The 24,294-nt window shown below is 39.0% G+C and overlaps 1 protein-coding gene across 2 annotated transcripts in view; it reads left to right on the plus strand.

Annotated features, from left to right (window-relative positions):
* The first annotated feature begins 721 nt into the window (after positions 1 to 721).
* LOC137272290 (sodium- and chloride-dependent glycine transporter 2-like) overlaps positions 722 to 24,294 on the plus strand; it is a 29,700-nt gene continuing 6,127 nt past the window's right edge. Inside the window, exons 1-13 of one of the 2 annotated variants that reach the window (XM_067804655.1) lie at positions 731 to 765; positions 3,096 to 3,667; positions 6,526 to 6,740; positions 7,544 to 7,675; positions 8,481 to 8,669; positions 8,948 to 9,074; positions 10,811 to 10,943; positions 11,648 to 11,782; positions 13,803 to 13,906; positions 14,724 to 14,848; positions 21,905 to 22,017; positions 22,920 to 23,048; positions 23,695 to 23,794. In XM_067804655.1, the coding sequence (XP_067660756.1) occupies positions 6,536 to 6,740; positions 7,544 to 7,675; positions 8,481 to 8,669; positions 8,948 to 9,074; positions 10,811 to 10,943; positions 11,648 to 11,782; positions 13,803 to 13,906; positions 14,724 to 14,848; positions 21,905 to 22,017; positions 22,920 to 23,048; positions 23,695 to 23,794 (1,492 nt within the window). In that variant the 5' untranslated portion in view covers positions 731 to 765; positions 3,096 to 3,667; positions 6,526 to 6,535. Of the gene's footprint in view, positions 766 to 3,095; positions 3,668 to 6,525; positions 6,741 to 7,543; positions 7,676 to 8,480; positions 8,670 to 8,947; positions 9,075 to 10,810; positions 10,944 to 11,647; positions 11,783 to 13,802; positions 13,907 to 14,723; positions 14,849 to 21,904; positions 22,018 to 22,919; positions 23,049 to 23,694; positions 23,795 to 24,294 lie in introns of both variants that reach the window. The other variant, XM_067804654.1, reaches the window with a different exon arrangement.

A 24,294-nucleotide genomic window follows, 5' to 3' on the forward strand; every position in this document is an offset into this window, starting at 1 on the left:
CAGTACTTAGTCCACCCACCTGTGAATAGATACCTCCCAAGGACGAGAGAGTCGCAATAACCCAGTGTGTCTAGCGGTTGCATGAGTTGTAAAATCCCAAGGGAGTCTAGATTGACAATATCATGTGCCATCGAGGCTGTCATCCCATCGAGGGAAAAAATACCTTTAGTTGCCAGGATGTGTGCGCTATATACATCTCCTGTGAACAAATCCTACTCACCTGCAGGAGAATCTTATTGCAACCTGTGTGCAAAGATTACACCAGTGCTTTTAACACTGTGCGTACATGTGGGGTTTAGTAACACACTACCATTGGGAAAAGTTAAATTGTACACATTTAAGAATGTATTGAACGTTTTGGTATCAAACAGAAGCAACTGGGCGTTAGGCGAAGTTTAAAACACTCTTGTCATCGCACGAAATTTTCATCGACGATCAATATAAATATTTGACCAAGTGCTTGTTTCATGCCAAACAGTTGAATATATCAAAATGTATATGTATTGCACATGATCGTGGTTTATAAGTATGTATAGCATATCCAAATGTCAGATTTCAGACGGAACATATTCCGAAATAATGCGATATTCAGCTATGGCATGTTCTTGCTGCGCTGCTGTATCGAGCCAATCAAAATGTATGTGGTTTTATAATCCAATGATCTTCCTGGTTCAGATAACCTGCGAACGATTGTAATCAGGAAATGGTATTTAAGTTAACTGAGGCAGACACTTTGGCTGACAAGTAGTCGAGGACAGTCCCCAGGTAGGTCATGATAGTATTGCTTATTATTGTATTGCAACTGGAAACACATTATAGAACAGCCTGCACAAACACTTTTGCGCTGAGACTAGGCAATGGATTTAAGCAAATGCGAGGTTGGTGTTAACAATGACAGTTTGCGCACCCATTTTAATGAAGTGTTTGAAGTTTGTTTACAAATAACATCATACAGCTGTCATAATGCTGAAACAAATATCTAGCCATGATATAGTCACAATTGGACAATCGACCCTGCGTTTAGCAGAGATTTCTTATGAATGTGGAAGGGGTTTTGTCGCTTCTATTATTATGTTCTTGCAAAAACACACGTATCATTAAATCGAACATGCACGAACTGTCACCACCGTTAGTTGGTGTACGAGTGTGCCCATAAATTGGATCTGTCATTCCTTGTTCAGCAATGCTACGCTAAACTCATATTGAAAGAAATCAGGAAGCTGGTGTCTCTGTCCAAGATGTTGCCCGTCATTTCAACGTAAACATAACCATCATATACCGTGTACAGCATCCATTCAACTCACTACAACGTGTGAAAGTCATTGGTGGTGTCTTCCGCTTTGACATCGTTGGATTATTGCTAAAAACGCCCAACTCACTCATTTACTCTCAGACACTTAAGGAGGCATACAAATTGAATCAAAACTAAAAAAATCTTTGATGCGTCAAAGCTCAACGTGTTCTTTATTTTATACCATACCTCTTCGTGTTTGTCCAGGTGGGTGTGTGACTTTTAACAGCTACATGTTATCAAGAATAATATACACGTGGAAAACGTTATCACATGTTTTACAGTATCATCATGTTACCATGACCCCAATTAACAAAAAATATACAAATGTCAATTGACCTTACGATCTGGATAAACCGACCCTCAAATAAATGACACCTCGAAATGCATTAACTGCCAAATTTAAGTACGCTTGGACCACACCGTTCCATGATACGGAGGCCACTCTGTTTTCCACATTTGACACTTGTGATTCTCAAAATGGCTATATCCCACTAGTCGCCCTGGGTCTGAAAGCTGGCGTTCCTTAACGACAATAGTTTGTTATTGGTGTTTTGTGTTTCCTCACTTGATATCTGATTGATGAAAACCGACATCTTTCACTACAGAAATCAACATCATGCTAGCATTCCACCAACCTTGGTAAAAAAAACATAGGTGTTGTAATAGTCTCCCTTCTGCCTTTAAACATTAATCTCCCTTCTATCTTTAAACATTAGTCTCCCTTCTATCTTTAAACATTAATCTCCCTTCTACCTTTAAATATTAGTCTCCCCTCTACCTTTAAACATTAATCTCCCTTCTATCTTTAAACATTAGTCTCCCTTCTACCTTTAAACATAATCATAATGAAAATAAAGCGATAAAACAATTTCTTCATCTTGACAAATATCCATGACTCATTTTACGATTTTGACAGTATTTGTGTAGGTGTTTAGAAATCACTTTTCACGTCCCAGCGTTCGACAGTAGTAGGGCAGGACTATGTCTTGAATATAATATAATATAATATAATATAATATAATATAATATAATATAATATAATATAATATAATATAATATAATATCACCGTTTGGACGAAATGAGAATGTAGCAGATAAAAATCCAGAATCGAGAAACTCGGCGCCGTTCTCATTACATGCACGAATAGATCATCGCGGTAACCGCCATAGTGAATAACTGCAGTTAATCAGTCACATGCGTGTAAACATCTGTTTTACATTTTTATTATCTCAAACTGAAAAATGTTGATTCAAGTTAATTGAAGGAAATCATGCTCATATTTCGCGGAATAAAACTGTGTTGAGTATGGAATACAAGCAGATACATTGTCGCACCCTAAAAACAAAACAACTGTCCAATGTGACGATCTATAGTTCTTCACATTGTCATGTCATGTATAGTTAAAATGTTCTAAATTTAATAGATAGTTATAAAATTTCGTTAACAAGTTTTTGTAATTTACCCATAAATGTTATTAATATATATGTCTTGAAATTCACGACATGACTGAAGTACTGCCGATGCAACTTCACATTTTATCTCACTCACTATTGACCAATATGAAACGATAATGATGATGGTGGTTCCCAGGTGTGTAGCAAGTCATTGTTTTCGTGTACGCCCGAGAGATTGCAAAAAAGTATATTCAGACAGTACTCAGGGCTTACCCAACTATCACATATAAGCACGGGCTTCTTTTTATAACGGTAGCTACATACGCCTGTAGTGTCGTAGGAACCGGGTGTTTAATGAAGAAGGGGCCCAACGTCCGGTGAATGACGTCGAATATTCTCGTTCCAGGTGACGGTAGGTCAATCTAAGAGTTGTCTACGACTAAGCCAGATGACTCTGGAAGTTAATTGATTATTCAGCACACTCTGATGAACGAGCATAATACATTGGATCCCTAGTGGCTTGATGTGGGGAAGGTCTCCCCTGAGAAGTACAATCGTAACGCAATACTGTGCCTCGATGACACATATCGCTGTGTAAACAGGTCTGTGAGTCGTGAAGATCTGCGGGTTTTTTTTCATGAAAATCACACCGCACCGTCGTTCTCATTTTTTGTAACAGTGGTGTCAACAGCCGGTGTTGTGCATACTCCAGCTGTTGATGGGAAGCGCTGGCATAACTCTTACAGTGCGTGCAACAAGTAACAGTCGCATAAACTGCGAAGACGGTGTACAATCAGGACGGGAATATAGACTCCGTGAAGGACGTGACGAACCTGGAAGTGTAACTCAGAAATGTTATTGTGACAATCGGACCCTTTAGTGTTCAGTGTGCCAAAAGGTCTTCAGGGTCGGTGGCCCGACAGAATTGACATTGTGACGTTTGGAACGTTTTGTGTACAGTGAGGAAAACCGATTCAGGTAAACCATATATTGTTGCATGGTACTGAACACAGTCTGTAAAAGACGCCTTGAAATTCGGCGATGACAAAAATCCTGTCTCTGTGTGCCCTGTCAATCAATACCATTAGAATGCGCCCCTGTTCATAACAAAATCAGTATCACCGTCTGCACTCTATGACACACTTGGTGCAACATTGCGGCGTAAAACTAAACTCACTCAGTATTCACAAGAGAGTGTTACTTTGATCAAAGTTTACGTAACTCAAATACTAATTTTCAGAGATCCATCCTTTGCGATATTCATGCTTAACTGTTTAGACACGTATAGACCAGTATTTTCCTTTTTACCACTATCAAGCATTTGAATTCATCAATAGATCATGAAAAACCTACGGCAAAGCGATAACGCCATGCCTGAACATCTTTCTCCAGAAGAACAAAACAAATTGGCAAGTCCCCCCTAATTCAACCTTATTTGACACCTCTTCCCCTGGAATGAAACTCTCAACACAGAACCCACAAGAAGACCTTAGTACTTTTGTTTTACCTAACACCCCTCTCCAGAACACAAAAACTGCGTTTTTTCTGCATATTGCCATTCTTTGACAAACGATATTTTCATGCCTTCGGGCTTTGTTCTTTATGGTACTTATCTGCTGAAAAAATTGTGCTTTTTCTTGACTGACACTATCAGCCACGTTCCTGCGCATCGAGGTATTCCTGTTTCTCGGGTTTCATTGGTTACCTGTGGCGTGATACTTTCCTACTTTACTACTTTCCGGTGTCTGACGATGAACGTGTAGCTGTCAGAAGAGGTACTGAATTCTGGCGTCCTGCATGTGTGGTGTATTTGACACTTGCATTTAACTGCTTGATTCAGCAGATTGCTTATAGTTGTTTTTAGTGCGTTGCGAGCGCTTTAAAGCGCATGTATCATCTAATAACGTAATGTAGGTAGGTAGGCAGGCAGGTAGGTAGGCAGGTATGTAGGTATATGCATTAACGCTAATGGAATGTCAATAATAAACACAAGCATTATGTTCAGGTTTTGTCATTGCAACGGATAGTGACATACATCATTTTGAAGTATGTAACACATGGGCATGTATCACTGTTTACATGAACTAGCTGGAAACCCGATCTGACTAGTCTGTGTTTTGCATTTGGAGATAAGTCACTATTGAATTATATGGGTAACAACCTCTTGTTTCTTGCAGAGAACGATCTTTCTTTATAGATTCTGACACCGTTTCCAAACTTAGGTTGCTTCACAACGTTTCTGGGGATGGTAATACTCCTCAGTGACAAGAGTGAAAAATGCCCCTATACTAGGCTAAATAAAAAGTGAAGTGTTTCTATTGCATCGGCGGGTCACTTTTTTTTATTGCCGTTTAAAAAATATAACTTGACTTTATCGCGCCCCGATCATCCATTTGTCCAATATAAGAATGGGTGTCTGTAAGAACAAGTGTGACTGAATCTACCACTCATTAGCTAACAGCTTGCTAAACTTTCCAAGCGGTATTTCTGGGAGTGTTCCCCCCTCGTCACTTGTTTTCTGTCAGAAATTAACAAGAGTCCTACCGCCCTCGTCACTTTTGAAAAATATGTGCCAGAGAAACATTTAATTTTTTATGCAGCCTTTCATCAAAACGCCCTTGTTCTATTCTGCACACAGGCCAAGTCTCAGACTGAGCGACGTCTCTGACACAGTTACCTAGCTGTTGTCTTTTAGAGTCACTGAACAAGATTATAATTCTCCTTTTCTCACAACCCTTTCTGCTATGCAAAGGCATTTCATGAATAAAATTTCCCAGTTCACCGACTATCCTTTTCAGTGTAAATGGAGATATTTGTAAATTTTATACATCACGTCGGGTGTCTCGGTACAAATTGCTCTGTTGTAGTAGTCTGGCACGCGTCCGCTCTCTCTTCACTAACTTCCCCACAAAAAATCCCAGGCACCAGCTTTGAGACCGACACTGAAGCCATGTGGTTGAAGTCCCTTCATTTACTGACAAACAGGGTGGATTGGACAAGCAAAACCAACAGTGACTAAAACCTGTAGAAAGAGCACAGTCTTGTGACTGCTACTGGAACTACAGTCAAAGGTCCCTTGGGTATTGACAGAGTGCCTGTTGCTCATCCCTAATTTTCAGTGCCGAAGGATGAGGGTATACAATAATTCCAGGTCAATCCAGTCGACGCTAATCGTCTGACGTTAATCAAACCTTCAGACGTTAATCATACCGTGTGTACCTTCAGAGTACCGGATCCGGGAAGAACAGATCTTCAGCAACCCATGCTTGTCACAAAAGGTGACTATGCTTGTCGTAAGAGGCGACTAACGTGATCGGGTGGTCGGGTTAGCTGACTTGGTTGACACACGTCACGTCATCGTATGGCGGAGATTGATGATCATGCTGTTGATCACTTGATTGCCTGGACTCGATTATTTACAGACCACCGTCATATAACTGGAATATCGCTGAAAAAACTTAACTAAGTCACTCAATCAGAGTCCCTATTGTCCCTAGTATGGTGATCTACCTTCTGTCGTTGGTGACATATAGCCCGTGTTTTATATTGTGCTGTCCAGATAGTGATAGTGATAGTGATAACTTTCCACACTAGTTTTAAATTGTATCTGTGATATTCTAGTTGTTTTACTGTCCTTTGACGACAGGTTTATTTATGAAATACATATCTTCCATTTGAGTAATAAATGTTCTCGTCACGATATGGCTGAACTATTGCCGATGTGACGTTAAATATTAACTCACTCACTCACTAAGAGTACCGTCTTATTAATGAAAACCTTGGACATCTTGTAGTTCGTTAGATAGGCCATGTCCTACTATGCATGTCTTCTTCAGGATCTTCAGAATGCATTCCAACCGTGAATATGAGTTAGAAGTTACCGTTTCGGATCTGACGGACTCTGACGACACCGACCATGGTGAAGTGGACAGGAGAGAGGAGAGAGAACGCTGGGCTTCACAGATAGAATATCTGCTGTCCATGATTGGTTTCTGCGTAGCCCTTGGCAACGTCTGGCGATTCCCATATATCTGCCAAAGAAACGGTGGAGGTATCAAACGTTAACATTTGCGAGGATGTACTCCATGTCTTTAATTCATGTTTTGTTTTAGAGTTTAAATTAATCCATCACAAACGATCACTCAATGTCTTAAGGTCTGCGAATACTAGTGTTTGTCGTATTTCATGAACTCATTCAAGTTCTTACTTGTTAGACCCGTGCAGATCCATGTTACAACATTGATCATCAGTAACCCTGCTTGTTGTAACGGGGTCGGGTGGCCAGACTTGGCTGACACATGTCATCGGTTTCCTGTTGCTCATGCAGTTGATCACTCACACCCTGGTCTAGACTCGATTATTTACAGACCGTCGCCACATGGATGGGATATGACTGAGTACGGCGTAAAAGTATCCCCCTCACTCACTCACTCACTCACTCTCTCTTACTCATCTTCAGCAACCCATGTTGACTTGTTGGTGCATGTCAGCTTATCCCAACTGCATACATCGATGTTAATCACTGGATTGCTTAATCCACATTTGATGCTTTACAGATCATCACCTCAGAGCTCCAATACCACTGAGTACGGTGTTACTCAGAAACAAACATTTGTCTGACTATTACGTATTAATGAGTCCATGTTTTCGATGCATACGTTCCATGTTTTCGATGCATAGTTATTAGGGAACATTTCTATAGCAAGTTTTTTTTTCTCAGTTCAAATACATTATGAACATAAATGTTCGTTAATTCGTGTCTGAATTACTGCATTTCATATGAAACAGTTTATGCTTGCTCTTCCACACGAGCATGTACGGAAACTAAAACAATCAAATGTCTGTCTGTTTTAGGTGCGTTCTTGATTCCTTTCGTCATGTGTCTTGTGCTGTGTGGCCTTCCTCTGGTCTTTCTCGAGGTTGCTCTGGGGCAGTTTTCAGGATTGAGTCCTTCCCACGTCTGGAGCCTGTGTCCTTTGATGAAAGGTTTGTAATTAATTTACTGTAAAGACTCTTATCTCTGGCAAGCTGCATTAAGGCTTACTTGTAAGAGCAAATATGAAAGTGACCTAAGAGGTATGCGATTATGAATCTTTCATACATTGTTGAGTATACTTTGGTGTGTGAGTAAGGGATTAGTGACTTACTGTACGAATGAAGGTGAATGAGTGAGTTTTAAACATTAAACTCTTACATTTATCACCTGGGCTTTAGAAATCGTACTTTTGTGGTGAATCGAATCGAGGCTTTCAGGCAGATGAACCTCTATACCATGCACACTATGATTTGTTTTTTCCAACACAAACAATGGAAACAAAAACTATAACATTATCAGTTGGAAAAAATCGTTTCCTTCCATGAGTGAGTTGGTTATGTTTTATGTTGTTTATCCGCGTTATTTAAGCCATTTCGTGAATGAAATCAAAATTTGAAATCACCATGAATTCATGTAAATTATAAAAATCAGTCGACAAATCGCAGTAGAATCAACTAGAATGTCTTAGTATCAAGAATTTCTCCCTAAAATTGGATTTCAAATTATTTCAAATTATTGGATTTCAGTACAGTATATACATGGGCTACAGGTAGCCAACAACTGACGGCAGATCACCATACTGACGTCTGGCCATGAAACCTTCTATATGTATCATGTAACCAAATAATATAATAAAATTTTACTTTAATGACACAGATTCCCCCAGGTGTACTTCTTAAGGTAACACAGAATAACACCAAGCAGTTCTTTAGCCAGTTATCATCAAATGAACTATTCGTTTTGTTTCGTTTGCAGGTATTGGCATTGGTATGCTGATCATATGTGTTGGGTCTGCCGTCTACCTGAACGTAATCTGTGGCTGGGCGATGTACTATGCCATATCATCTTTCAGTTCCGTCCTACCTTGGACAAACTGTAACAACACGTGGAACACTGACACTTGTGTCGCTGGCGTCGAGGCATTGCACCACAGATTAACTGGCGGTATCTCAGCCGTTCCCAAATATAACATGTTTTATAACCCATGGCAGATGGTAAAGTAAAGTTATGTTAACGTCAGTTAAGTTTTTAAATGAAACTTGATGCGTATAAGATAAATCACAATGCTTTTAAAGTATTTTTCTGTACCCTTTGTCTTGCAACCTGTTTTGCTTTAAGCAGCGGATTCTTAGCGTACAGTTTTGAGGCTTCGGTCCACATATTACCCATATAATTCAACGATACAATGCACTAAACGAATACTGAACGTGTGTTTTGTGCAGAGTATAATGTCACAAGTGACTGGGCCAACACGTCCTACAGCGTCAATACGTCAGTCATCAGCATTACAACACACACAGGCGAGGACTCACACAATGAATACCGTACAGCAGCGGAAGAATTTTGGCAGTAGGTGCAGGTTTACCAGTGGAAAATTTGTTTGTCCGTTTAGTGAAGGTCGATCGTGAGATCCCTCACGGGGTCACACCTAAAGTATTTGTTTGTATTGTAAACGCTCTGCCGACCAGTAGTAGCGCATGTTCTACGTCTGTATAAAGACCCGTGAAGATCCGGGATAGAATTGGTCTTCAGCAACACATGCTTGTCGTAAAACGCAACTTAATGAATCGGATGGTCAGGCTTTCTTGACAAGTGTCATCGTATTGCATATCAAATGCACAACTGATCCACAATGCACAATCTGGTCCAGATTTGAACATTAACAGATCGCCGCCATATAGCTGGAGTATTATTAAATGTGTAGTTTTCCAGGAAATCATCCCTCCTCCACGAGAAAAAAAATACTAATACAATACAAACTAACACACACACACACGATGTAAGACAAGGTGAGAACCTCTCACCATTACTATTTGCCCTTTTCATATATGATTTAGAAACTTCTTGTTAAGCAAGGTTGCACTGGTGTGGAAAACAACGCTTATGATGAGAACAATGCCATATGATGTGTATATGAAATTGTTTATTTACTGCTAAAAATGGAAGCTCAACGTAATTATTTCGAAAGCTAAAGTTGTAATATTTGGAACGGGCCGTGCTCATAACCCGAAACATACTTTTACCTTTGAGCACCAAAATAACTGAAATATGTGATGGGTACAAATTTCTGAGATTCCATGTTCATAGAAATCAACGGATGATAGCTGCTCTTAAAGAACTCCCTTGCAGAGAACCCGAATTTTATATTGCCGATTGATACACTTTTCAAAGTAGGTGGATATATTTATTTTACAGATTTCACCTATGTATTGGAAGTTTGGGGTTATGAAAACCTAACAAACCTACAACTAAAATATTCTGCTGGATTTCGCCCGTCTACACGAAGCTTCATAGTATATGGAGAATTAGGCAGATTACCCGCAGACATATAAATCTGTGTGAGAATGATAAGATATTGGCATCAGTTCGAAACTGTTAGCACCCTACTAAAGCTATCACAACAAATATATCATTCCATGAAAATGTTCCTGTTGAAAATGTTCTTACGAAGGGGGCAAAGTGACATCAGAAGCAGTTCCAAAGGAGCCTATTATCGTGCACTAAAAGATTCCCCTTCATTTGAAAAACACCTCTTATTACCAAAAGAAATATCTTATCCCTTACTGCTATACAGAACGAGTAATCATCATGACCAAACTGAAACAGGCCGTTTGAAAGGCATCCCGCAAAATCTCTCTAACTCACCTTCAACAGGTGATGAATTCCGCGCCACTGTCTATTGAGGTTTCTGCCTTCACTCAGAGTAGATCTGATTATTTGGACCCATATTATTGCACATTCGCTAATCTGCATAAGAAGAAAACAATCTTCGCATAAAAAAATCTGTCTACTCATAAAAAAATTATCAAAGTTCGTATCCATTATCAATAATCCTGTTAACTGTAAATTATGTAACGACATTCCAATAATGTAATCACATCTATGTGCAATATAGATCCAATGCTCTTGTACTATCGTGGAGAGCATTAAAAGATAAAAAAAATATAATCAAATAAAATAAAAGATTGATTGATTCATTAGAGCAACCTCTGGGCCCGTTCCTGGGGTCCCCAGGCGTGATATTGCTGGAATGTTGCTAAAAGCGGAGTAAAACCATACTCGCCCACATGTATTTATATATTCAGTTACAAGGCGCTTGGAATATCGAAGGGTATCCACGAAATTGGGTCGATCAAGTGGGAGATGGCGCTGTGTCTTCTGGCTTCCTGGTTCCTCATTTTCATCTGTGTGGTGAAAGGTGTGCGATCTGTTGGAAAGGTATGACTATCACTCCAGATATGTAGACATTAACACCGCCCCGGACAAGTCAATTCTCATTTCGGGCAATTAGATTATGGTATCTTATTTGGCCGTTGGCTACTAGATAATTTCCACTTACGGTTTGAAACTTGGATTTCATGTCATATGGGCTCAATATGTAGCTATTGAATTTCAAGATGATAATAAAGTAGGGTTATCTGTCTTTGCTTTTTATTACTTATCGATACATAGTCCAGTAAACATTTCAATCAAATACCATGTTGATTTTTTCTCTCATAATTTCATCATCATAATTTCATCATGATGTGTCATAAAAATCTGGGCAAGTGGAATATTAGTCAGGAGAAGTGACTTTCTCAAAGTCACTTGCACTGTGGCTTTAAAAAACAACATTTTTGACCCCTGAAATTGGTGTAGTGAAGAGCAACAATTGTTACTGAGAAAAAGTAATGGTATTGGTATTGGTGTTCAGAAAAGATAAAATCTGACGTGAACATTTCGTCTTGATGTATAGCCTTTGCTTAAATGAACATAAATCATACTTAGTGTAACTATTGAAAATACAGAGCATGAAAATGATTAATAAGACTGATAGTACAGTCACAATGCAGGTTGTTTTTCATATCAATATTACATTAGTATGACAATTCAGTACACTGCGAGAGTGATGTCATGAAGGATTTCACCTTAATATATTTCAGGCCGTGTATGTAACAGCAACCTTACCGTATATCATCCTTACTGTACTTCTTATTCGTGGAATGACTCTACCGGGAGGAACCGATGGAGCTATGTTTTATATCACCCCAAATTTCAGCAAACTCCTGGAAATACAGGTATTATTTCACAGACCAAAGACTAGCAGAGTTAGGGTCGGGAACCCATAAAAGAACCATATTAACCAATAATTGTGCATATATATATATTCCATTAACAAATAGAAAGTAGGGGTATTGGGTTGTCAACTTGAAGAATGACCAAAAGCAAATGATGAAGACATGGAAGAAAGAGATGAATAGAAATTAAGGGAAATGTGACAATTTATTCATTCTTTTGGAAATGTTTCATCAATATGGGTATATATTATATTATATGCATATTTCCCACATGCATTGGCATTGACTGGTGGTATTCTCGCAAAATGGAATATCTCCTACCCTTTGGTTGAATGGTATGTAATATGACGGCACATACCTGTCGTAAGACTGATAGTACCTGTCGTAAGTAAATATTTCCCAGAAAGTATTGAGAAGGTTATTTTGGGATATACCTTATACATGTATATAAAACATAGACGTTTTGCTTAATTGAATATGTTGAGACATGATTCTGTAACGGAGTGTCTTTTCAGTACTTTGTGGGACCTCCCTGTCTACGAGTGAATGTGTCTAAGTACACTACCGATCAGAGTTTGTTGGAAATCGTCTGACAGCGTATCCCAATATTAGACCAGTTCTTTCTTCATATCCTCAAGTTCCTTTTGGATTATTCTGTCCTCCAATAGTCCCCACACATTTCCTAAAGGGTAAAGATCTGGGCTGTAGCAGGGCAAGTCTGAAACTTGAACATTTTCGTTCGACAGCCACTGTTTATGTAGACCACAGTGTGTATGGGATCGTTATCATACGTGAATGTCCACTTATCATACGTGAATGTCCAGTCTTCAGGCCTTTGGAAGGAGGTGCTGATTTAAGAAGTCAACATACTGTTCCTTTGTCAGATTTCTAGTGGAAATGCATGACGGCCTTACTCTGCATGATGATGTCCCACCCTGCATGTGAAATTTCGGGCTATATTTTGGGCGTTGGTAGATAGATTTCACGGTGCATTTTGCCCCCATTTTGCACAGTCCATAGAAACCAGACAGAATCTTCACCAGAAAAGGAAACATTATCCCAGTCTTTATTTTCGTGAGCCCTACGCTAGCTTAAACGTCCTTCTTTTTGAGCATCATTTATCAAAGTCCGTGCTTTTTCACTCAGTTAAGTCTTTGGAATTCTTGTCTAAGGGTTTCATCAAATAGCTGAGGACTTCCTCTGTTAATTATCTCATTTCCGATATTCTCAACGCTTTTCAATTATCCCCTACTCACAATCTGACCAGGTCGCCGGAGATCCAAAGAACTGAACTTCTTTGGTCTCCCTGTCCCTGTCTTGTGCTCAAGCCCAGCTCCTGACTGAATACTCTTCAAACTTCTTTAGACTGTAGATAGAGGAATGTCATGTCTACCAGCTAGCCCCTTTTCATGAGTCACAACCCTTTAAAATCATCTGGAACCAGCTTTTTTCTCTTCTGCTGTCAAATCTGCCTTGCCTACAAAGAAAGCCAATCTGTTGCACTAGTGAAGACAAGACTTGATATGTTGTTGAAGTTCTCAAGTCTACAAGAGTTGCCTTCCACATTGAGTACCTTACAACATAATGTAACACCTGCTTCAAAATTCTATTATCAGTATTAGGAAACAGAGATTTCCCCAAGTAATTTCTGGGAATAATTTAATTACTGTGTCATCCTAAGGACTGAGAGCAACATTATTTCAATGATCGACTTCCTTTTCTATTGATCCCTGCCTTTGAATATATTGTTTTAAAGAGAATTTCAGTTTTAATTTCTATGGTGTTCTGTAGCGTAGACAAAGTGTTAATTCATTAATACTGCACAAACCAATACAGTGTCAGGAAAACGAGAACGGCTTCTCGGCAAGTCAAGTCGTCGGGCCGTATACTTACAAATAACAACGTAAAGAATATATTCATACGACGTCCTCTCAAGAAAGGTACGTTTCCAGATGATCTTCCGCAATCATTCAATTTGCATAAGAAGGTAATCCTGAAGTGATTTTCTCTTCTTTATCAGGTGTGGTTAGAGGCGTGTCTGCAGGTGTTCTACTCTCTGGGTGCGGCCTGGGGTTGTATCATAACAATGTCCAGCTACACCAAGTTCAACACAAACTGTCTAAGGTAATATCAGGACAGTCTACATCATGTTTCATTCTAAAAGCCATCTCACGGGCATTTCAAAGGTAATTTTGAAAGGGCACTCGATGGCATTTTAGAATCCATTTTGAAAAAGATTTCTTTCCTGTTTCACGAAGAGACTCTCAACGGCAATACATGGTCCATTTTGAAGTAAATTAAAGCTGGGAAACTTCATTTTCATGCGGGCATCTGTGGCATTTGTAGGTTCATTTTGAAAGAAATCTCAGTGGCAGTGGAATCTGAAACCAGCTTTTTTTCTACTGACAGAAAAAGCAAATTGTCACAGGCAAGAAAGGAGTACAGACATTCGATAAAGCCTTGCCTTTGGCAAAGCATGGTGCTGAAAATTAGAAAAAAATACAATATATATCATTTATTCCTATAATGGTAGCCGGTGAACTTGTGTAGTTGTAAGCCTAGATGTTTAAGCAAATATTTGAGTGTTAATTCAAAATTTTCATATAGTCCCTATTGGGTCTCCCGCTGAATATGATTGATTCACCAGCTAGAATGCGAGTCCTCTTGAATACTTGTGATAGCATATATATAACCTTTTCGGGGGTTTATTTATGGGACTTCACCCAAATGAAGGGTTGATAATGAACTTGTTTTTATGACTATTTAACAAATAGAGGGTCAAGTCCACTGTATCACTGATTATAAGTAATTTTGTTTCCGTTGTGTAAGGTATTCAGGTATCAGCAATGTACAGATGCAGTTAAATGCTTCAACCTCCGATAGACGTTGGTGGACGATTGATTGCTTTAACATACATAGTGTCTGTTTTAATCTTATTCAGAAACGCGATTGTGTGTACCTTCCTGTGTGAAGGAACAAGCATGTATGCTGGTCTTGTGGTGTTCACGATACTTGGATACATGTCTCACGAGGCCAATGTGCCAATAACAGAAGTCGTGTCATCGGGTAAGTACATATCATCCTGAGATATCACGAATGAAGAAGGAGAAAATGTGTGTGTATGCGTGCGCGCGCATGCGCGTGCGTATGTGTGTGTGTGTGTGTGAGTGTGTGTGTGTGTGCACACAGGAAACGATTCAAATCGGTCCCAACGATCGGTGTTAGATCGCCACTCTTTCAACCAATTCACTGAACCAGAAAACCCAATCCAATTAGTCGCATCTCACATCCATGATAGCTTGTTAACGGCCCATTCTAATCTGTATTCGTCATGAGTTCCCAGTTTAATGGACTCTTATTACTAACAATGGGCTGAATAATATATTCTTCTACTTGATCACACCCGTGGTGTTCCTCTATGATATACCACAGATAAGCATAGTCTGTTGTGGGATAAATTCCAAAAACATGATAAAACGCCTGAAAATATCATGTTAGATGGATATCTGTTCTGTTCCTTTTATAACTGTGTAACCAGATGAAATGAAAATGAACGCCAGGTGAACATCTGTTCATTTGTAATTCGTGAATGTCTATCAACATGAATCGAAAAAGAACAGATGTTCATTAGGTTTTGAAGCTTAAGCATAATGTATACGTGTACACTAACAACATAATGTATTGAAACCTACCACCACAGGCACAAACTGTGTCGTCAAAAACATGATACATCACAGACATGTTGGCTGCCACGTATTGCGGCGTTTTACGTTTCCTTCAATTTGTAACTAACCGTTATGTCATAAGCCTTATCATGACACAGATACTACCGTTGGGTGTCGCCTAAGACTACGTTTTATTTCTCCCTCTACTGTAACTGACTGTTACGTCATAAGCTGTATGATGACACAGATACTGCAGCTGTGTGTCGCCTATGATTACGTTTTACTTCTCCTCCAGTTTCACTAACTGTTAAGTCATACGGTAGAGGTGTTTCAATTTTTTCACCAAAGGAGATAAAGGTCTACTGGAGATATAATTGCAAGAGGTATTTGGTGCCGTTGGAAAGCTTGGAATCTCTCGTTTTCAACAAGCAATGTTGCAATATGTCACTTTGGTGTGTTCCCATGGTAACCATGCTATATTTCAGAGAGCCTGACAGCTGTACATAAAAGAATTTATCTTCAGTATAAATGGCGATTCGATCATTTTTTGATGGTGATCCAAGTACTGCTCTACCGGACTATGTAAACTCATAAAGTCAAGATAAAGGTCAAGGTCACAGCAACCCCATTTGTTGCTATTCTTGCTTGACATTCTACGTTTGACCTCTCATCATTCTTAATTGCTGAGTATGGACAGCATAGAGCACGGTGTATTTGGTATCATAAGACATCTCAAAGACTCAGCTTTCTGACAAATACAGTTCATACCAGTACATGTTAGGGCACATACGATCCACGGCGTTTCCATGGTTACCATGCATTTTTAATTGTGTTTGTATTATATTATGTCTCTATGTAAGTACATATTGCTTTTCAAGAATGTTGACTGGCGTTAATGATATCCTGTTCCATGTGTGATAAACTCGTGTGCAAAAACACCTTCAAGGACAAAAGTCAACGTCAGATTTATATGGTCTAAAATTGAATATTTTCTCATAAATTGTTGGTACCATGGTTCAGACCTCAGAGTAAATATTATATTGGAATAATGGTTGCCAAAATAGAAAGTGTTGTACAAAATGATGTGTCGGGGCGTCGCAATGGCAACCAGATATTTTAATGACAGTCTGTGTGTGAATGAATCTAAGATAACAGTAACGCTTTGTTTGATCCATATGTTTTAGTGTTTATAAATATAGACATGCAAGTTCTTTCACGGTCAAGGTTAAATGAAAATCCTTTATAATGTCTGAAACACGTCAAATGTTTAATGCATCACGTATAACGTATAATCTACTTACACACACGCGATTACAATTTATATTATGTATGTATCTGACATGGACATATATGTATATACCAGTTACTTTGTCATTTAGTTGTGAGTAATCTTTACAGGTGTAATAATCCTTTTTTAAAAGTCACATGAAACCAAAAAATCAAACATAACTAAAACAGAATTATCACTTATTCATGACATATTATATACACTGATGCTTGTAAAAAACAAATAAACAAAATTGTAAGCATACAATCGCGATTCAAAAATGCTGTTTTTTGTAGTTGGGCTTACTTCCCCTCGGGAGACCGAACACAATCATAGCGGGTGGCTGTGCACTCAAGTGTAACGATAGCTTCCGATTGGCTGGTTCATTTGCTGACACGCCGAGGGCTCATTGTGTGCACAGAAAGATGATCTGTTTGATGGGCATTTTAGAAGTATGGCGAGTCACAAGAAAGTAAGACTCTTTATGGATAACAACCTCTTTTATTGTACTTGATGCGTCTTTTCAGTATGGATTCATATACCGTTGTCAAAAAAAATCATATACACTAGAAGTTGTTATCCTTAGAGAATATATTTAGAGATGTTGGATCTTGTAAATATTGTTCTCTGAATTTGCGTTAGATCCAATCAAAAATCATCTTTGTAGAGATGGTGAACTACTGCGTGACTGGAAAACTGTCAATCGTCCAAGTACAAAACAGGAGTTGAAACTGACAAGAGTTTGCACCAGTTTCCGTCACATCCAGTCATCCGATAAAAATTGATGTAGTTTGTCTGCAAGCCACAGACATAAAAACATGTAATGTCTACAAGTATCACACCTGCCTAACTGCATAATGTGGAAGAGACAGGACTCGGGTGCACGAGTCATAAATCAATTTAGTTCGTCTATGGCCTATAGCCTGATAGGTGTTAAGTTCAAACTACATGTGGCCAATGATTGAAGATGTGTATTGCATATTGTCTCTAGCAGACAGGCAGACAGACATATAGGTGACAATGAACTTTATTTGTGACAGAGGCTGCTTACCACAATCAACAATTTTTTTATGTAACGAGTAGATTATTTACTTCTTTGTGTACACATCCAAGATTAAACTACTGCTCACAACTTCATACTCCGGGCATGCATACTGTTTCAAGCTCCGCGAACCTATTCACTGCTCATGCGTTATGGACGCAGTGCAGCACAGCACAGCTGTTGAAACCACTTTTCCCCCCGGGGGTGAAATTTAGTGAATCGTTTGAACTCCTAATTTGCGGGCTTTTTTCCATCGCGTTTTTTCAACTTTATAGGTTGAATTGGCATTTTTGATGATTTGCTCGGTAAGTGCATACCGAAAGGTATTAGAATCTGCGAAGTTACATTGCATGTGACCTATAAATTTGAGTGTAAATGTATTGGTGTATTGTTTAACGCCGCACTCAGTATTGTTCCATCGATATGACGGCAGTCTGTTAATCGTGTGTTGACACGACAATCCAGTGATCAACATCATGAGCATCGAACTACGAACTGAAGTATTACAATTGAGCTGAATGGAATTATCTACCAGCCTAATCTCTTGATCTTGTTAGTCACCTCTTACGACAAACATGGGTTGCTGAAGACTGCTTGTAACCCTGGACTGCATGTCAGGATGTCCAGATATATAACCCGAATAATAAACTGAATGAGATAAAACATCAGCAAAGTTTCAGAATGAATTTGCAGTTCATGCTGACACCATTTTACCCTATCACACACTACTAAGGTGCCATATATTGTACTTCAGACACACGTTTTTAGATTTTATGATGATCATTCTGATGATCATGTCATTTTCAGCACGCTGGTTATTGTAAATATGGCTGTGACACGAGACATGGTATTTATATCTCCTTATGTCCATGGGTAGTCAACGAATTTAGCGTGCCTGTGGTTGTTGCAATGAAGGCCTATAGCTCAAGTGTAGTTGTAAACTTGTCTCTGATCTTCCCACTCTATGGTAGGATGTATTTTAAATACAGTAGTTGGAGCTGTATCCGAAACAGACATGTCAATCATTTATAATTCATTCAAAATTTGATATCATTAAACACCTGTTGAAATCTGTTTTCGGTCCTATTATAGAAGTGAGGACGTGAGTGCATATATAGACAAAGACATACAGTTTTACCCAAGATGTGACATATCACCAGTAACTGGTTTGATGCATTCATAGTTCACCATGGTGTCCCCGTGTCCAGTATGACTTATGTAAGTCCACAAACATTCTAAGTAAATTGAAACTTGCCATATTTTTAATCGCTCAATACGTGTGTTTTAGTGTAAGGCTAGATTTCCTAAATTGCTAAAGGCTGAAGGGATGATGTAAATCCAGGCAGGGTCCATGCAGGAGGCAAATGCACTGTAAGTCCACATGATCCCTAGTATGGTGATCTACCTTCTGTTGTTGGTGATGTATTTAAATTGTTTTGTCCAAATAGTGCCACTAGTTTTAACTTTCCACTCTAGTTTTAACTGTAACTGTGATATTGTAGCTGTTTTACTGTCCTTTGACGACAGGTTGTTATAATATATACATATTTCAATTCAAGCAATAGTGGATCACCTACGTTCATATATTGTTTCGTAAGACAGAATCAAAGATACAAGAATACTGTGTAGGTGGAGATTCAAGGATGGAAAAACTTATCAATTAAATGTGGTCACGAGAGGTTGAAAAGCTCATATTTTCACCGAACAAGTAGAAGTAGATATTCGATTAATCTTGCATACAATCTACCAGAGGTCTTCTGAAACATACACAACTGTGAGACGTGATGGTGTCCTGGTGTGCCTCCTGGACTATTATACTCTTGGACTTACCAAAGCCATGCATGAATTCTTGACAGACAAGCACAACAGTAATCCATTATCAATTCTTAATGGTCACTAAGATGTAATATCGTCGGTCAAAGTATGTCAAGGCCAGAGACAAGGCAGACTTTGTTCAACTGTTGAAGGTCTGCACTATATCTTCACTATAAAAACTAAAGATCACTTTTTTTGTTTCACCCCTACAATTGAAAATACTCTCAGACTGCACGTAAAGAGTTATTACTAACTCGCCTGGTGTCACGATGATACCAGTCCGCCATATGTGTTATACCCTATACCCTACCTGTGGACTGAGCCAGAATTAAGAATTCCCCAGTTCAAATCATGTTCTTGAGAGAGATTAAATGTATACGTTCAATTTCAATAAAGTATCAGTGGTTGTCACATTATCTGCAATTTTCAGTGTCCATATATATGGTCAGCCTATGAAAATATCAAAACTTGTCTCTGAAGCTCAAAACCGAAAACCTTAGTAGATTGTTATATTGGGCGTTTTGTTCAGATAGTATATATGGATCGGGTATATCGTGAACATATCCTGACATCACCTAAGCACGTGAAGACCCGTGAAGAACTAGGAGAGAATTGAGCTTCAGTAGTCCATGCAGATGCTTTTCGTAAGAGGCGACTTACGGGATCGAGTGGTTGACACGTCATTGTGTCCCTATTGCCCAGATCGATGCTCGTGCTGTTGATCACTGCATTGTCTGGTCCAGATTTGATTATTCCAAAACCGTCGCCATATTTTTGGAATATTGCTGAGTGTGACGTTAAACTAAACTCACTCACTCACTCGTTATATATGTGTATGTTGTGTACATACTGTAATGGCATACTGTACACAATATTTAATCGAATGCTGTCGATGCTAGCGTCATGTTTGTTCATGCTTGTAATTTGCTTTGATATATAAATCAAATAATCACTTAAAATATAAAGAAATAGGACTTTTGAGTTTGTCTTTGATTTATTTCAAAAATGGGAAAGTTATTGACAGTCATCCATTAATTTCCATAGAAATACTCCCTTCCTTCCCCAAGCTCTTCAAATAGTACTGTACGCCAGTTTTCAACTTTGCAGCCTCGAATTTATAAAGTAGAGAATCTGGTATCCAAAATGATGATTACATGTATAGTAGTTGGGTTGTCAAACCCCAAAAGGTAAGTGAAAATGCAATGAGTGTTGAGATTTGCTGCAAAAAAATTGAACTTGACGAGTTTCTGAGGTTATCGAGCATGTTCATTTGACCATGACCTTGACCTTGACTTTTAAAACAATTTGCATTCCCATATTTGTAAACAGCCGAGTTGTGTGTCGCACAGGCAATCAGTAACACATATGGATCAAATAAAAAGTTACAGTTATCTTTGATTCATTCACATTCAGAATGTCATCGAAAGATCTGGTTGCAATGGTGACGCCAGCGAAACATCATTTTGTACGACAGTTTTTATTTTGGCAACAAATGGTTTAATATAATAGTGACTCTGAGCTCTGAACCATGGTAATTGGAGTTACTCGTGTTGACATACCAACGATTTATGAGGAAATATTCAATTTTAGTCCATATTTGCTACCAAACTGACAATTGTGACCTTGACCTTTGACTCTTGAAGGTGTATTTGCACAGGTATTTATCACACATGGAACAGGATATCCTTGACGCCCATAAACATTCTTGAAAAGCAATATTTACACAAAGGCCTACTATAAAGAATTGTGTGATACAATTAAATATTAATGATATATTCTTTTATACATAGCTGTCCTGCTCTCTGAAAAATGGCATGGTTACCATGGAAACACACCAAAATGATATATTGGGTGGCACTTTCAAGTCTTGCAACACAGGTCTTTGAAAACGAGAGATTCCAAGCTTTCTAACGATTCCAAATACATCTTGCTAAACCTCCAGTAGAGGTGTTTCAATTTTTTACACCAAATGCCACTGCACTATACCTTTGTGTGGCACCCATTACTAAGCTTAGTTTTTATTACAAGTGAGGATATACAAAGCGATGAAAGACCCTGCATGCTACATAAACAACAAATGTAAGGAATCTACTGTTTATACATTTTATGCTTATGCACCAGAGGAAATCACTCCTTGTGATAGGGGCAGTGGGGTAGCTTAGTGGTTAAAGTATTGGCTCGTCACGTCTTAATGCTGGGTTCGATTCCCTACATTGGTACAATGTGTAAATCACTGGTGTCCACAGCCGCCCTATTGCTGGACTATTGACCTCACTCGATGTGATGTGTATTTCTAATGGCAGTTTGGTTCCGAATTTTTTTTTTTTTTGCAGGACCTGGATTAGGCTTTGTCATTTACCCAGAAGCCCTAGCTCATCTTCCCGCTCCACAGTTGTGGAGTTTTATCTTCTTTGTCATGATCATCCTTCTGGCAATGGATTCTCTGGTAAGAATACATCCATGCTACAGATTTCTTTTTTCCTAATAATGGCTTCATCTGCCTTGAAGAAAATTGTACTAATCATTAATATGACATTGCTCCCTGGTCTAATTTCACCCAGTGACTGGATTAGTTGTGCTTGACATGAGCAGAGTGCCAGAATCATCGCGTATATTGCCTCTCCAGAAGAAACCACAATAAGATGAATTTGTATGAAATACTGGAAGGGTTGTTTTCGCCTCGATGTAAATTAGCAAACAAGCATAGGTTGTGCACCAATCTGACAACTGACCCGTATTATCATGTATGGATGCCGCCCACTGGCGCTTGACATTGTGGGCGAAGGATCACCAGTGTAGTCAACCACGTGAGAGTCTTACGAGCAGGGCGTGTGCAGCTACGTCCGGAATCAATTTCATCGTCATGCACTGCACCTGCACTAGCCTACATCTGCTCGCCCTTCCACAAATCAAACACTTGTGATGCAGATAAAATTTCTTGTGCATTTGACCACGTTCCAGAGCATGTTAGCGGCCCGTGACCAACTGATGAGGGTTGATTATTAAATGTAGTTTGCAGACTAGATTGAGAAACCTTTCATTATGGATAACAACTACTTTATTTCGTGAGTCCGACGTTTCGATGAAGGGTGTTGCAGTGTTCTCAAATGGGTACCTGAATCTGTATCATAGTGGTTGTACCTTGTTGTCCTTAACGTTTGTCAAAGTTTGTCAATATTGTTTTGTGGAGTTTATTGTCTTTGACGTCAAAGACTAGTGAATGTGTATAAGATCTTTATCGTGTAGTGGCTTAATATGCTACGTAAAATGTCAGAGTCTTATAATAAATAACATGTCCATGTCATGCAAATATGATATGTACACACCTGTATTCATGTTTGTGTGTAGTTCTCGCAGGCTGAAACCTTCATGACGGCAATCTTGGATGAATACCACAGCCTGGTGAAATGGAGAATACCAATCGCCGCTGTCTACTGCTTGGCGTCATTTCTCGGTGGACTTGTAATGACCACTCAAGTATGTTTGTACGGGTATGCGTGTGCACGTATGTGTGGGTGCGTGCGTTCATGCGTGTGAATTTGTGTGGTTTTATCACATCTATACGTCTTGTAGCTAAAGCAAAACTGGATGGGCCTTATCCCTGTCTGTAGCCGTTTCATATTCAATGTGTTTTTCACAGATACCGATTACACACACTGATTTTATGATGACTTTCATAATATTCCATACAATGATATGTCCTATTCCACTAGCTTTAACATTTCCAAAATTGGTTGCTTCACTATGTCCCATTGTACAAGACAATGGGGTGGTGGGGGTAGCCTAGTGGTTAAAGCCTTCCCTCGTCACGCCAAACACCCAGGTTCTATTCCCCACTTGAGCACACCGTGTTAAGCCAGTTTCTGCTGCCCCGCCGTGATTTTGCTGGAATAGTGATAAACAGCGTCATAAAACTAAGCCCACTCACTAACTCATGCATGACAAAACAAATTTCTTCTGTTCATATATGCTGACGTAGCCATTGTTGGGGAGATTTCAGCTGCAGCCCTTCATGGTATTCTGTCTATCACTACATTATGCACTGAGGTGATTCTCAGAAAGGTCATCAAAGTATAACATCACGTGAGCTCTTGCTCATAAATATTTTGATCTTTTATTTCAGGGAGGTGTATATGTGTTCCAGCTTGTAGACTGGTACATTGTGGCGCTTTTCATAACATTTGCTGCTCTGCTGGAATGTATCATGGTGTCTTGGATCTATGGTAAGGACGGTGACGCATGGGAGGTGTTGGTGGCGTACATTCCATGGGTGAAAAACACCACCTCATTTATGATCTGTTTATATCTGGACAATGTTCCATCTGATATAAGTGTGTTATTATCTAACTTATAATTACTTATAACTTTAGACAGTAGGTATTCGTATCATGTAAACCAATGGCAAAAACAAGAGCTTCGCATTTTGATGTAAATAAATGTACCACTAACATTTTTGTGGTTGGAATTTTTACGATTTTGCAAACGTAACATTTCTTAGCGAAGAGTGGATTTTTGTTGGGTTGATGTTGACGCTGCACATATATGACGGCAGTCTGTAACAGAAAAAACAGTTGATGTTGACGCTGCACATATATGACGGCAGTCTGTCACAGACAAAACAGTTGATGTTGACGCAGCACATATATGACGGCAGTCTGTAACAGACAAAACAGTTGATGTTGACGCAGCACATATATGACGGCAGTCTGTCACAGACAAAACA

This window comes from Haliotis asinina, chromosome 2, assembly GCF_037392515.1.
Source record: "Haliotis asinina isolate JCU_RB_2024 chromosome 2, JCU_Hal_asi_v2, whole genome shotgun sequence".
Classification (NCBI taxonomy): domain Eukaryota; kingdom Metazoa; phylum Mollusca; class Gastropoda; order Lepetellida; family Haliotidae; genus Haliotis; species Haliotis asinina.